Source organism: Pomacea canaliculata, linkage group LG4 (assembly GCF_003073045.1).
Source record: "Pomacea canaliculata isolate SZHN2017 linkage group LG4, ASM307304v1, whole genome shotgun sequence".
In the NCBI taxonomy this organism is placed as follows: Eukaryota; Metazoa; Mollusca; class Gastropoda; order Architaenioglossa; family Ampullariidae; genus Pomacea; species Pomacea canaliculata.
In genome coordinates, this window is record NC_037593.1 from 20,239,809 (window position 1) to 20,256,694 (window position 16,886).

General features: G+C 35.8%; 1 protein-coding gene across 1 annotated transcript; it reads right to left on the reverse strand.

The window, feature by feature from the left end:
- Window positions 1–1,236: 1,236 nt before the first annotated feature.
- On the reverse strand, window positions 1,237–16,322 carry LOC112561951 (aspartyl/asparaginyl beta-hydroxylase-like). The gene is made up of 11 exons (XM_025234826.1): window positions 16,119–16,322; window positions 15,272–15,535; window positions 13,689–14,914; window positions 12,922–13,168; window positions 12,342–12,478; window positions 11,764–11,958; window positions 11,047–11,184; window positions 9,284–9,419; window positions 8,293–8,384; window positions 7,765–7,895; window positions 1,237–7,539 (listed from the first exon to the last, which is right to left on the reverse strand). Exons 1-11 carry the CDS (start codon window positions 16,153–16,155, stop codon window positions 7,389–7,391), a joined length of 2,754 nt encoding a protein of 917 aa, XP_025090611.1. The 5' UTR covers window positions 16,156–16,322; the 3' UTR covers window positions 1,237–7,388.
- Between the last annotated feature and the right edge of the window lie 564 nt (window positions 16,323–16,886).

The window sequence follows — 16,886 nt, forward strand, 5'->3', positions numbered from 1 at the left end:
AGAGCTGTGGCCTTCTCCTCCTAAGATCTGTTTGGCGTTTACTTTGCTCAGTGGAAGTGCTGGTTTTCTCGTTGACATAACTACGCTCGGCCTTTGGAGGTTTCTTTGGACCAGCGGTGGTTGTACACTTTCCTGTAATAGTAGAGATTTTTTTAACGTGCCTACAACCTATATGTTACGCCATCATCTGCATTACCATACTCTTTTGTGACATTCTGTTACCAGCTTGCTTTCTGGACGATCATCGTTGAAATCCACCAGCTCAGCTCGATCTCAAAGTTATCAGCGACGAATGAGCACGCGCAAGTACAACTCAGCTTAAATGATATCCATGGGCAGGCGACACCACTTTCTCTCTTTCACACACCTGAATTTTTCTTTTACTCGAACTGATGAACTGGATTGTTTGGAGTGTGGTTCTCAACAAGTCATTTCAAGTTACCAGCCTGTCTTTCAGCAAAACTCATCGTAGACTTGCTTTCGATCACGAAGATGTCGAGTAAGTGATGCGGTGACTGAATTTTCTGGCATCTTCCGTTGTTCCCACCCTTCACAGGGTGACAGAGCGGCCTAAAGTCGTACTGGCTGGCGTGAATTAAGCAGCCGCCATTAGATTGTACAAGCAGTTTAGTTATTCCATATCCTCGCTATGCAAATCGAATCCTTGTGAGTTGAAATTGGCTTCATCTGCCCTTCCATGCCACGCGCAGACTGATGCCTAAAGTTTCCAAATGAACTAATTAATCTTATCAACTTTCAGACGCAGATACGACAGTGTCAATCCTGATAAACGCCCTGTAAAAATGATCTGGGTTGTGGTACAACTTTAATTCATTACTAGCTTTATTTTTTAATCTGTTCTTTATTAGTATTACTGATAGATATATTTGCAGACATTTGTTAAAGGTTTTATTTTAAACTTGACTGACTACCTGTCAAACGCCATCAAATCAATAAATGCAAAGTACTAATTTTTTAAAGTTAGTTCTTTACCTGAAATCATGACTCTTGCTTGGACTGTAAGCATCAATTTAAGATATTTTTTAATTTGTCTTACACACGGGCACACGATTTTATGTTCTGTGTGATTATAAAACTACATGTTTCAAACCTTTGTCAACAAGATCGAGTTTTGAATTTTCCAGAACTAATTTACTAAAACAGGCCTTCTATATCTCCATGCATCAATATTACTGTACATCTTTTTGCCACAAATAACCAAAAATACACAATAAACATAGTGACCACAGACACACTTTATTGCAATTATCAAGATTTTTTTGTCAGGACGGACAAAGTGTGAATTAAAATCCGTTTTGCCATTTCATTCTACTGACACTGCATTTGATCAAGAAAGAGCTGCACCTAAGACATTCAACAGAAAAACAAAGGTCTCCCCCCTGTAAAAAAAACTTCATATTATCTATAATGGCACACTGTATCATAAAAACAAGAATGTGATACATATTCAAAAATAATACAAATATCACGGCATAGAAAAATACTGAAAGAATTTTAACAAGTTTGGATCCTCTCTGAAGAGAGTGTCCTGGCTTATGTTCTAGGCGATACTGTTAGTAAGAAAAGATTTGATTAAGAGCAGGCATTTGCAGACATATCCATATTCTATGAAGCACCATTATATGTCAATCTGTGCACTGATTAATAGCTTAATATACAAACTTATTCTATTTTTACCCCCATCAGCCCAACACAGGAACAGATTACAGTGAATTTAAAAGAAAACTATGCATGAAAAATCTGCATAGTACAATAAGCAGATGGTGACTGTGTGTTTGTAAGGAAGAAAATAGGAAGTCTAATGTGTTGCCCTGACTGGTTCCTCTTAATTACTTTATGGTCAATGCTTCAAATCTGATGAGATCTCAAACTTTGGCTATTGTCATTTCTCATCCAATAGCACCCTTGCACGAAGATAGTGGGTGAAATTTAAAAGCACAATATATAGCTCTTGACTATCCATGCATCAGAACTAAAGCATCATCATGCGTTCATCATCAAGAGTTCTTTTTCAAATTTGTTTGTAAGTGCTCTGATGACTGCTTATTTCAGAAGTACAATAAATTATAAGAAATTATTTTAAAAAGTGAAATTGTGAAGAGCCAACTACAAGCATGGCATTACAGAGAAAACACTGGCTAATGCAGAACTGCTTACAAAATCTGATTATATTCTTAACTGCTTAAATGTGTTGCAAATAAAGTCTTTGAAATGCTGACCTGTTAAACATATGCAAAACATTCATTAAAAAAAAAATTAAACCAAAATATTTCTTAGCATTTCTCATTTTAAAAAATCATTTGCTGCATTAACTGGTACTGCACCTATTATTTAAGGTGCATTTATTTAAGTGTTCATAATTATATCTCTCTTAACCGATATAACAGTGCTAAATATTTATTGTATGTCTATAAATGGAAATAATGTAAGTAAGCCTTTTTTTGAATACTTCCATTAATTTCACACATTCACTATTTAACAATGCATTTGCAAACAGCGTATATACAACCTATCTTTTGTCATGTGGCATAAAAAAATCCAAAACCCTGGGTCTACAGTACATAATCACAGCAAGACCCTGGTTACTTTCTAACATTCATGACAATTCTATGGATTTGGCACATAAGTCTCCACAATAACCTTTTTTATAGTTATATCATGTGAGTTACCCTTTCAAACACTAGATGGCATCTGTCATCTGTACTAAAAGGAGCAAGTGACAGGAACTAAGCAATTACCAAACATACTTTGCATGTCCTGTACAATAAGGTGACAAGTGTTGTGATCATATTCGTAGACAAATTTCCCACACCTCTTACAGCAGGCTAACCACCATCATTAAAAAATGCCAAAGACTATTGATGACATAACGCATAACACAGACTCATGGACTGAAAATAACCTATCAAATCCAAGCTGGCTTTCCCACGTGTTTTTTAAAAATGAAAACCGGGACTCATAATCTAGTCTATGATATTAAAATCACCCATCATAACAATACAGAAAAAAAAACAACCCCAAACCATTCTCTTTCTCCATTTTTATGGGTTTTATGTTCTCCTCATTGCAAAAACATGGTGCACATGGCAAAGGCAGCTGTTTCAGATGACTCAACCAGTTGTTGTTGATCTAAGCACAATCATGACATCTGGCACAAAATCATGCATACTGCTAGCAAGTTGTGGATAAAAGTAGCACAAATATATTTTCACATTGATCCAATTCTTTTGCAAGTAAAACCTTGCTTACAGGGTTTTAAGGCTGCTTTAATCAGAAAAGAACAAGTTTTAGTAAATTACAATTAAGATGACTCATACAATTGCATACGAGTAGTCACTAACCATTCTGACTTAATTACCCATTTCTTTTTCAAATGTTTGGAGAATTTCACAGGGGTAGATTAATAGTCCACACTACACCATACCAGCTAGACATTGGGATATAGCATCCATCTTATAATGTATTCATAGTATTTTATGCAAAATATCATATATGCACATTTAAAAACCACTACTGCATGTTTATGTCTTGATTTCACATCTGAATAACATAGCATTCAACATCAATTTAAAAAAAACTAAGACCTGCATGTTTGTTGTCATGTAACATTGAGCTTTCTTTCTAGGGATATTGCATTTACAGCAAAACCTTCAAGCTGAAACAAACCCACCAATTTCAATTCTTTTTACCCAAAAGAGAAGAAAGAAAATAATTAAATAACAAAGTTAAAAAGAATATGCGCCTAAAGAAAAAAGACTTATGAACCATAAGCACCAAAACAAAACAAAAAAATGTCAAATAAATTTTAAAATCTGCCCTTTTGGTTAGTAAAATGTAGTAAAACTAACTGCTATTAGTCACACTCGCCTTCAGACTATCATAGATGCAGGCAATTTCAAGCTGAAAATCTTGAAACATATATAATATACAGCAGAAATTGTTTACACGATAGGGAATTAATTCTGCCAAACCCTTAGCAGCTGACTTAATAGCAGTTTTAAAAAGCAAGGTCTGATTTTGTTACACAAAGGGCTGGAGATAAAAAGCAGAGGGTACATTTTGCAGACTTCCTCCAGGTGAAGTCCAAAATTATACATTAGCTGTTACCATAATCAAAATTAGCAACAAGACAGAATGAAGGATAAATATGCTGGACAAAACAATGAACATATCAATTCTATGTAAGCACTAACTACCTGTAAACAAAGTCATTAATTACTTGTTAATACATATAACACTACAGCATTTCCCAAATGGACCCACTCTTAGGACACTACTCATTTTGACTCCAAGAAGTGGATGTACCAATGCTATGCTACTGTTTATGGTGAAAATAAGCACTAATTCATAAACATATGATTCATAATTAAGAGTTCGATTTCACTATTTGTATAATCCACATCCACCGGTAAAAGAGTACTATTTCAATATGTATTGTATACATGCCAATCAATAATATCAAAAGAAGTAAATAATTATAGCTTACTATCTTAAAATTTCAACTATTAAAAAAAATGGCAAAAGGATTTTAGAAATAACTTTTCATGATTTATTATGCTGCTGTCAATAAGGTTTGTAATAAAGAAATTTATCAAAAAAATGTCATGTAAAAACAAATGGCTTTGTTATACAAGCAATGTTAGTGACTAACACTGTCTCATAAACAAGTTTTGTTAGCACATACACTTCCACAAGCAAAAAGGCACACCCATGTGTGTACAATGATGTGTGGGTGCATGATCATGTAGGTAGTGCAAACAAAAACAATTACAGCATATTTCATGAGGTAAAAAAAAAATCCGGTTTGTTATACTTGTGAGAATAAAAAAAGAACAAAAAAAAAAAAAAATTATCACTGTAATCTAAGTAGCAATGCACCCAAACAACAGTTTGCAACAGTAAAAAGCATTATTTTACAACCCAAGCTTTTAATTACCATGATACAAAAGCAAAAAACAGTTAAAATTTATTAACATGCATTTTGTGACTGATCGCATAAAATGGCAAACATAATTTGTAAACATGATTTGTAAACAAGCATACCAACAGTTCCAAGCCATATACATACACTGCTTTAGATCATTTAAATTGCTGGGAATGAATATTCAATGTTTGCTCACAATACATTAATAATCTTGTGAGGCATGTTCTTTAACAATCTCTTTGAATTATTGAATGCCTATGAATTAAGAAAACACTGACTATAGTTATAGTTCGTAGTACTAATTTACTGCTTCCGTTAATCATTAGTATGTTTACCCTGCTAAAAGTCTACTATCATTTAAAATATTTTTTCAGTCCACACTTCTGAGCTATATATTTAGACATACCCTTTGCCAGCCTGATTCCAATGATCTGACTTGTAATATTCCACAAATTGTGCTATGCTGAGATTCTATTCAAAGAAATATTTTACCTTTTAAGTTGTTTCTTATGAACTCTTAAATTCCAATGCTCAGCGTAAAACTGGTGAGATTGATTGTGTGATGACAATACTGAGGAGACATTACACATATCTGATCTTGATGGGAATGACAAAAGTATGATAAAGCTGGCTATGGAATAGGCAAAGCAGCATGACAGTTCCAGAAAATGTGAGAAACCCTTGGTTTTTTAATCAATGGAGCATCATGGATTCTCTGGATGATGGGTTACTGAATAATAATTTCTTATCTTTTGCAAAGGCTGGGCATTTGCACTTGGGACTAGAAGATAAACAATAATAACACTGCCTTGTTCTTTCTAATGGATATCTCACCTTGATTAAAAAAACAATACTGGCAATTTTTTAGTTGCAATGCAACTTAGGGCTTAATGGGAGAAATATAAAACTTAGAATAGGAGGAATATAAAAATTAACAAAGGAAACAAAATAAGATAGAGGAAAACCTGGATAATGGATGAAATTATTCACATTTGAAGAACAGGTCACAACCAGTTAGAAGACTGGCGGCATTGCATTTCACTAGAATGACTGAGCAAGACAAATACAATCACAACTGGACACATATATCAAACAGCCACAGTTTTTGGTAGATGAGTAAGAATGGCACGCAAATTTAATTATATTCCAAATGGTCATCTTAGCATCAGGAAACCGAAATGAGGTACGGTAGCAAGTCTGAGGTTACAAAATACTCACGAAGAAATGATACTGATGCTATCTCTACTTTGTACACAGCAATCATAACCAATACGTTCAGTCATTATTATGGTAAGAAACTGTGACCAAACACACAATTCATTTGTAATGATTGGAATAAGCACTTTGCATACTTGGTGATCCATATCACAAATTCACAAATGTGCATACAAGAATAGCACACAGGTTACACAGATAATTCATTAGTGTTGCTTTTCTGCATCAATATGCAGAACTAGTTTCCTTCCAAAAAATGTCAGTAAAAATACATGTATGCTGCTTATTCTAAAGATCCTAGTTTAAAAAAAAAAAAAAGCAAAGTCTGCTTTAAACTGCATATAATTGCTATACTCCTGATTATTCAACATTTAATAGATCCTACACCCTATCTAGTTGAGACCTAGTAAAGACGGGTTAGTTTTCACCTTTCATTCATTAGGGGTTTTATAATATGCACTTAACCACAAACACACTGGCACCTGCATACTTGGTCCACATTTATAAGTGTGACTAATGCACATACAGTGTAAGCTCGGAGAAGGTAAGATTGTATCAATAATAAAGTAAATTAGATTAATTCAAGCTATAAATCTGAGGTACGCTATTATTGATACATAACATCTGTTTCTCTCAGTTTCCCTCTCAATCAAGATAATTCTTAACATGACATTATGATAAAGAGATGACACAGATGAGGCACTCGTATATTAACAATCATCAACCAAGTACTGGATACATCTAGACTTGAAGTACATTTGTATACACGCTCTCTTAGTGTTTCTCTTAAACCTGGTTATCACTTCTTAAGATGGGTGCTAAAGAGTTTGCATAATTATGACAATAGTTCATTCTATTTTTCGCTCCAAAAGACTGACAAAAATATCACTCCTTTATTTCAGTTTTGTCTGCTCTGTATTCAAAAAGCAAAGTTTCAGTTGTCACAAATTTAGAGAATTAGAAACTCTGTCCTTTCTGAGCACAGCTAAAGACCATATAATAGAAACTTATTTGTAGGTTGAATATATGTTGAAAAAGTCTTTAAAAAAGTGTCATGCTGATAAATAATCGCAAGATATGAATTGTAGAAAGTCATTAAGGTCATAAATTCCAACACAGTCTCACTGTTCACTGTTGATCTTGATAACTGAAGAAAAGAGGTAAAAACCAAAGTTCTTTTTCAATTTAAGAACAATAAGAATGATTAAAAAAAACAGCAAACACAGACCTATATTGGAGACAGTTGACGTCTTTGAGCTTCAGTCAACTCAGGGTGCCAGAAGTCGACAATTAGTACTAGTCTCAAGGAGCTGCCATCATGCCAAACTTCATGCTCAAATGAGTCATCAAAAATGATAAACTCGCCTTCTTTCCATGTCCTGCCAATAAAAGTTCAGCACAAAGTTTGTCTCAGTAGACTGTTAGATGAAAGCTGGATTTTGTGTATTTAGTGGGTCCAATTACCTTCCCCTCTTCTCACTTTCTCTCTGCCCCTCATACACACACGCACACACAGACATGATCATACTTACAAACTCAAATGCGCATGTGTGTACATGTATGTATATATTTATATGTACAGAAGCCAAAAGAAAATAGCATACCTAGTTTCATTAACAACTCGTATCTTTGGTCCCTCTGGCACCACAAGACCAAGATGAGCCCGTATACGGCAGTTGGTTGGCCCACAATGAGGCCAGACATGTACACCAGGATTCATTACGGAAAACTTTACCTGATAAAATATCAAACAATGCTTAACTAATCATCTACATATGCTACAGATAACAGGTTCCTACCAAAAGCAGTCAGAATTGTATTGAATCATGAATGAGAAATCTGCGTCTGACAATACTTTTTAAATATTTTGGTACAAGATGAATGTGTTAATTCCCCAAATTCTTTCCATTTGTACACAGATGAGCATGCTGATGACTAAAACTCTGCATTCCTGATGGTAGGGGATTATTGGTTTAGATTTTGGGAATTAACAACTTCCTTTGACAAACAGCTCTTATGACTGTTTATTCTCGTATTTTAGCTAAATTAGAGAAGCCTCAAGAAAATATCTGCAAGAAAAATGTTAATTGGTCTATAAATAACTGTTCTTTTAATTGAACTTATTTACAAACCTGTCCTCGTCGACAGTTTTTGGCGTCATCTATCTGTTCAATGAGGGCACATGTTTTTGGAACTCTCTCACAGACCTTTCTGTTCATGCGTCCTAAAACAGTAACATGATTTAAATTTAAGTTACCATATGTATAAAAACTCAAACTATTGTGTAAGATGCTAACAAGAATCATTTAGAAGAACATGCATTGTGCATTGCTGTCAATGGCTGATTTGTCTTTAAAAATAAATAGCTCTTTTTCCTTCAATCAACTGACATAATTGTTTATTTTACAAAGCTGTAGCCATTCAGAGCATTCATGTAAAATATCATATTTTGGATTTGATAGTGTACAGGCCTGTTGATCCTGTCACTTAAATGTTTACCATTTAACACATTCTTCTATCAGATCATTATTTTGTTCCATCTAGTAGCCAGACACCCAGCACATACACCAGTGTTTTGTACTAAGTACTATCTACAAAATGTGGACATTTCTGAGATGATTTGCAGGCTAAGCCATCCCTACGTTCCTTGACCTCTGCTGATAAACTGTGGATGTTCTTTGCTCCATACTGAAAGCCCATGTCCCTGATGTGCCTGATCAATTAACTCTCTTCTATACAATGTTTGTTATTCAAACTCAAAAGCAGCATTTAAATACTTGTTAAAACTCTATCTGCTTAAAAATACTGTGCTTGAAATTTTTATCATTTTACAAGTATTATGCATCCAAGCCATTTATTTTAGATGTTATTTTTAATTAGACAAATGTATTTTAATACTTTTCCTTTATTTGTATTTTGTATATACTTTTTTAAATCTGCTGATTACACGTTTTGATGGCTGAGTGTGTTTTGTGCACCGCGGCATGTTGTTATCTGGTGTTTTTTCATACTTCATTTTCATTTATTCTTATAATTGTTGGTCAACACAGAGAGTGCAACCTGTTTTGGTTGACGCTGCATAATACAAATATTAAATTAAAATCAATGAAATACAGTCTTTACCTTGCTGGAACATGGTCAACTGCTTCCATTCTCCAGTCTCCCGCAGATTCTCATCCTCAGGACGAAAGGAACCAGTTTTATCATCAAGTTGTTGTAATCCCTCATCACGAATTATTTTCCAATTGTCCTGTAGAAGCTGAAACACCAGCAGTGCTGACTTAACTTCAGTGTGAGTAAAAATTATTTAACAACTAAACAGAAAAAAAAGAGTGGGAGGTGGAATGTCACTGCCAGTGACATATTTTAATGCAGACCTGAGGTACATATTTAAAGTGTTAAACTATTCTATATTTGTCATCTCAAAGTCCATTAGGACTGGCTATGAATCAAAACGGATAAGAAAAATAGTACCTAGATTATATAGCCAAAGGAGAACAAACTCTGCTGGAAGAAACAGTACTGATTCCATCAACTTTTTCAGTAACTTTATAGCCTCTAAAGATTTGAAAACTGAGTGGCATTTCAGTAAAACGATAAATGTTATAAATAAATGTTCTCAACAGCAGCTTTACACAATCAATGGACTGACCAGAAAGTTAACTAACGATATTATGCTGCTGATAAAGATTAAGGAAATAAAACAAGGTTAGATTTTATGAGATATAAGCTCCATTAAACAAAACACTGCAGTAAATAAAATGAGTTATGACTGTTCATAATTTGGATTAGTGATAAACTTCCTAAAAACTCTATGTAAACAAACACATAGTCATATACGTTATGACTTTGTCCTTCCAAGCAGGTATACAAAATTTTGTTTAAAAGCACAAAGTGAAAACACAAAACATCTTAAAATGTTAAGTTTATCTGGTTTGGTATTTAAAAAATGTTAAGTTTACTAATATGCAAAACATTCAATAAAATGGTCACATATAATTTGAAAGAAGTCTTTCAACTCAGGTTGAATGCAGGATACGTGCACAACTGCTATTTAATTTTACTTATAGTTATGCCTAAAACTGTGTACCACATAATTAAATGACATTTCAGCTCTAAAACTGAAAAGATCCAAAATGTATTACAGTCAAATCTCCCTACTATGTCACCTACCGGGACCGAGCAAAAGTGGCATAGTAGCGAGAGTGGCATAGTAGAGAGGGTTCGTAAAAACGGCTTTATTTGCTCAAGTTACCCGTCAGTCCAAAGCAGGGGTGGGCAATTAATTTTCCCAAGGGGCCGCATGAGAAATTGGGATGGTTTTAGAGGGCCGGACTAATATAGTTAACTCAGTTTTACCTAATACTGTATGTATAGTATATATACTGGCGGGCGGGCCGGTCAGAGACAGGAGGCCTTTGCCCAGGTCTGGTCCAAACCTCTCAAGAATCGTCGGCTTCGCTAGCTGTCTCCTCTCATTCTCCCCCTCACCTCTTCATCCTCCACCCCTCCCAACCACATCCGCGCACCTGCATCCTGTCGCTAGTCGACTCCCTCACACCTTCCCTCTGTCACGTGGCTGTCACAACACATTGCCAGCCTCCACCCTCCCTGCGTGCGTGCCCACCTAACTGCGATGTCCCACACTACCATACAGTATAGTAATCGAGCACTGTGCGGAATTTCACAACTTGTGTCTTTTAACAGTCACAAAAAAAGTGGCATAGTAGCGAGAGTCTGGGGTGGCATAGTAAATTTTTTTTTACATTGAATTTATAGTCGGGACCGAGCAAAAGTGGCATAATACCGAGAGTGGCATAGTAGCGGGGTGGCATAGTAGGGAGATTTGACTGTATCTGCTGGAAACCATAAGCATTTGAACACACCTTCAGTTGTCTCTGGTAGCCTGTCTGTTCTGGAGTCCACCAGGGCCTGCCAGTCAGGTTGTTTACATTGTAAAGGGAGCGCTGGTCTGCTGACAAAAACACACCTATCTCAGCCCCTTTAAGATAGATCTTCCGGGCCTGCAAAAAAGTATTAAAACCATTGCTCTTAATAAATTCTTGTATCAAGCACAAGCCTGGTTAAATTCATCAGTTGTTCATGTCTGGCATATGTTTTAGATCAGTAATTGGACTGAAGTGTATGGTATAGTGTGTTTTTGTAAGACAGAGACATTGACTGACTGTTTTATTTAAAGGGACTGCCCCATAGAGAGAGCAACAATACAATTTAATATTTATTTAATATAAAAGTTTGAATACAATTACTGCTGTCAGTACAATGAGATTAATTTTCCACTGTAGACTTTCTAAACTGAAATGTATAAAAAAGATACAATGCCAAATTCTTTACAATCATTTCCTTGGTTGAAGCCAATAGCGAAATCATTTTAAAAGTGTTTGGATTTAATATTTTCTTTGTATGAAAATATTCATCCTCATCAAATAAAATAGACCTTACAAATCTATTGATAAAAAATCTTTTGTTGAGGAGAACAAATTGCTCCAGAAAAGCTAAAATGGATAAATACAACCTGTACTTACTTAAATATGGTAAGCATATAATAAATAAAAAAACTGATAAAGATAAAACAGCCCTACCTCATTATTACGTCCCAGCCTTTGCAATCCATCTCCTAGATGAAAATAAAAGCGCCCATCTTGGGTACCTGGCTCATTTGTTTCAATACCCTGTTGAAGGTATTCAACACCAACTGCAGGATTGTTCTCATAAGACTTAATGATGAACCCCAGATGAACTTTAGCAAAGCCATCATTTGGATGAGTCTGCAGAATCTGTGTGATAACAGAACAACAGCAAAATTGCAATTAGACCCTGTCAAGAATAGAAACATTCACAACTAACGATTTTTATATTTTTGATGTCTATGATCATAAATTTCAGAATTTTCTTACGCAGCCAGAACCCAGTCCATGAATATTAGATTCTAACCAGAACATACTGTTTCTAAAATTTGTTGGAGTGCAACAAGATGCTTTAACTAACCATCACAGTGGTTACAAAAGCAAACTTTATAAGCAAAACTCCTATCCTTTATGAATGCACGTGAAAAAACACACCCGTACTCTCTTTCTCACACTCAGAATGTTACAGTACGTTCTCATACAAACTGACAAATCACTTAAAACTCCATTTTGCAGGTGTTCATAAGTTCTACCTGTTCAAAGACTTGCTTGGCTTCACTGTTTTTGCCAATCATCAGGAAGCTCACGCCCAGTTCATGGTGAAGCACAATATCATCAGGAAATATGTCAACCAACATTTTCATGGTTTGCATAGATTTACTTCCCCAACCTGTCCAACAAAAAGTTGTACCTACAACCATTATTGTATAAACATAGTCATAAGCAAGCTTAACAGGTTTTGTCGTCACAAAAGAAGTACTATCTGTTAAGTACTATGAAACTGCCAAATACAATTAAAACCTTGAAGCAATAAAAATGTGATGCGGAACAGCCACAACTGGTCCCTACTACACCACCTGGTCTTCAGAGCTCTCTTGAGGATTTTCGGGGTATTTTAGCTGTGTATGTTTCATATGTTGTTCACAAGATGATGCAACTCCATTTCATTTAAGTAAACTGTTTAAAACACTGGTTCTGGCTAATGGGCCCTTCGATCCCTGTTCACTGACATCATAGCAGCCAATATTAAGAAAAACACAAGTTTTGAATGGTTCTAACTGGAAAATATATATGACTACTTAATTATTTAAAAGGATGCTCAGTTGTACAGACCGCGGAACTGCTGTCGACTGGCTAGTCGGCGGCCTGCTTGTTTTAACAGTTCTGCTGGTATTGTGACTTCTGTTCTAGATGATACAAGATGATCATACACCATGATGCTCTGCTCCAGTAACTCATTACTACGTTTCTGTTCAGCCATTTTGTCCAAAGTGTCTGCTTTTCCAAGAAGTGCTCGTGGACTGGAGTTGTGCTTGTGCAAAATTTCATCATATGCCGCCAGGGCTTCGTCAAGCTTATTCTACAATAAAAGGATGTTTGTGAGTTCCAGAAAAATATCTGAGATTATGAAAATAATCAGAATTTTTAAAAGGGACTTTAAGATTTTAAAATAAGATATTTGCAAATATTCACACTGATACCTGAGGCTTCCAGGAAGAATCTACTTGACGAAAACACAGTACAAGTATAATATGTTTAAGTTTTAATTGGAGAACTTTGGGTTGTCTGGTTCCTTTAAATGAGATTCTCCTACAAAGGGTCTGATATCTTCAAGTTGTTATACATTTATTTTGAGAAAGGATGGGAAGAGATAGGGGTTTGAGGTTGGAAACAATTAACCATCATAGACATCGAAATGAAGCAAAACAAGAGAATGAAGTGAATAAAAACAAGAAAACATGATCTGCACCTTTGCTGATACAGCTGCACTGCAAGAAAAATAACACTAAATTTGTCTCTGAATTGTAATTGTACTGTAATGGAAATCGCAAAAATAAACAAGAGTCACAATGTCTAAAATGCTTAAGCACTTTACTCACATTTGCTAACAATTCATCAGCTTTGTCCAGCTTCTTGTGGATTTTGAAATCAGCATCACTGGTGACAGAAGATTTGGCATATTCTTTCCTGGATTGGGCTAAATCTTTTTTCTTCTTGGACTTCTCGGTTTCTCTTGAGTCCTCTCCATGTGGAGGTGGGACTTGAGCATTTACTCTCTCTGGAGCTTCTTCTTTTTGTTGGACTTTGTTTTCTGTTTCTGACTCCTCTACCCTTCTTTGTGGTGACTCTGGCTTGTTCGTGCTTCCTAAATCCACTTGTGTTCCCTGAGCTGGTGGTGAAGTCTCTTGTTCCCGTGCTGGTTCTGATCTCGTTTGTTCTTGTGACAGTTCTTGTTTCTGTGGGGGTTCTGGTCTTTCTGGTTCCTGTACTGGTTGTGATCTCTCTTGTTCCTGTGCTGGTAATGATCTCTTCTGCTCTTTTGCTGGTGCTGATCTGTCATGTTCTTGTAGTAGTTCCAATCTCTCTTGTTCTTGTGATGGTTCTGATTTCTTTTGTGCTTGGGTGGGTACTGAACTCTCTTTTTCCTGCTCCACTTTTGGTATTACCTGTTCCTGTGGTTCAGGCAACACTTCCAATTCTCTAGCTCCGTTTATCATGCCATCTTCTTCATCAAATATTACTGGCTGAGAAATGGGTGGCTGCTCTTCTACTACTGACTTCTTGCTATCTATTGCATCATGCTCCCTAATTTCAATTTTCTGAGTCTCAGTTTTTGTCTCTTCATGTCCATCAATACTCTGTGGTCTGTCAACATTTACTTTTGGGGTGGTCTTTACCCTGACTTCCTCTACTTCAGGCTTCTGTATTCTCTCTTCAGTGTCCTCCTCCTTCAGAGGTAAATCTGCACTTTTAGGAGGCACTACAATTTCTTCCACTGACGCCTTGCTTTCTAATGGCTCCTGATGTTCTTGATGGCCTTCTTGCTCTCTAACTGCCTTTGATTCTTCCTCTGACTTATCATCAAAAGATGCAGCTGCCTCTTTTTCTGTTGCAGTTTCCTCTTGCTCAGAGGCTTCTGCATCATAGTCTTCATTTTCACCTGGTTGTGAAGGTGGCTCTGTACTCAATGAATGTGGAGTTTCTAGATTTACTGTGCTGATGATCAGTGTATCCTCCACCCATTTAACATATCCAGAAGTGTCCAGGGACAGAAACTCAGCAACCTTCAGTACTTGAGGATTGATATACTGAATGAAAATATCACCTGGTAAAAAAACATTTTACAATGAAAATGAAAAATAACTCTTATTTTAATAAACAACGACTAAACTATATCAACAAAATTTTTTATTTTGAATCTGTAACAATTGTAATTAAGTTCTTATGCAGTGAAAAAAAATTCAAATTTCAAGTCTGTATGTTGTGAGGTATAATGTGACAAGCAACTTTTTCAATTGCATGTACTTGGATAATAAAGTCACAATCAAGTAAAATTTAGTACTGGTGGAGTACAAGTATGAGAAATGATAAGTCAACCAGGAAGTTTATCCCTTTTTCTTAAGCATGTTGAAAGTCTATATTCCAAACCAAACTTTAAGAATTTATAAAAAACAGACTTTACCAACTGCTGATCTTGCATCATTGCTAGAGTAAACCACTGCAACACCTGCTGCCATAACACTCAAAGTCAAGATTAGAATGGAGGTTCTAGAGAACAGTGATGATGATGATGATGATGACTGTACAGGACGTTTCCTATCAGCTTTGTTTGCTGATGCTTTACTGGCTCTGCCTTTGGATGTTTTTGGAGATGCATCAGTTCCTCTTGAAGCTTTGGGACTACTAGTAGTCTTCTGATGCCCATTAGGCTGTCCAGTCAATTTTTCTAAGAAAGAAGAAATGTCCTATGCACAATGATGCACACTACATAATCACACATCACAAGATGGAAAATAAGCATTCCGTGGACAGGATTAATTTCGACTCTCTTTTAACATGTTCTACGACTTGCTGTTGGTTAGACTGCCGACCTAGTGATAAGTATAATCTTGCATTTTTACTTTCACTTTCTTCTTTGTTCATGAACATAAGAAAAAGCAATAGGTGCAACAAGAAAAAAAAAAACTGCTGCCACAGTACAATTTTAACGATAACCAAATCCTGTTAAATAATCTTTTTCCTGACTCAATAATCAAACAGCGTTCTCCAGAAATTTGCTGCTTTTTTTAAAAAGCAAAAGTACGTTTATTAACCATCATGTTTCGACAGCAAATACACCTGTCTCAGCGCAAACTAATAGCTGTCAGAGAATCCATTTATTCTCAAGTGTTAATAACAGCTGCAATTGATTATCTTTATCTCGACCTCGATCGGCTTAGTCGATGTCCTACAACCTGCAAACGCGTGCCCTACGTTCAAAACACAAATCTGCGTTTCAAGTCAAAACTTTTCAGCCTAAATCCTCCTACCATTGCCTTTCTGTGCATTCCTTTTCTTGCTTCCCATTGTGGCGGTGATTTCTTTTTCTCGTAAATGAAGATCGTTGATAGCTGTCAAATGCCCAGACCGACTTATTGCATGACTTGTGGACAACTAAACAGCATCGCGCCGAGCGACGTGTATCAACTGAGAGATGAAGCGGAAGTGCCTTTGATGTGGCGGCGGTGGCTCAGAGTTGCCCCTCCATGCTTTTCCAGACGACATTTCGCCAAATCTGTTTTGCCTCCAATATCTTACTCGGAAAAAACAAATTCCATGAAATTGCAGTCTGTACCATCTATTATATTTATCTACATATATACTACTTTAAAAGTAACAGATCAACCCTTCATTTTCAGCGTGAGATGAACTAAATCATTTCATTAAAGTCAAGAACTATATAATACTGTACAGTTCACATAATGGAATTATTATTCTTTAAGTATTAATGAAACAAACTAAAGATCCCAACAGAAAATGTCTTAAATGTGTCGGTTCCCCAAAAGCCATAAAAACTGGTGATTTATGAAGGTTATCATGCACGTTAGACGCACGTGTGAACACCGAGTAAGTACTGGAGATTTTCCTTTCCTTTCAAATGATTTCTAGAAATTTATTTGTTACCTAAGTATTTTCACCTGATATTGGAGGAAGGTGGGACGTTCTTTTTGTCCTGCGCGACAAGTTTATTCAGTGTGTATGATATATATATAGGCCGTCATCAGAGATCATAATTTGGAGATTCTTAATTGAAGTCA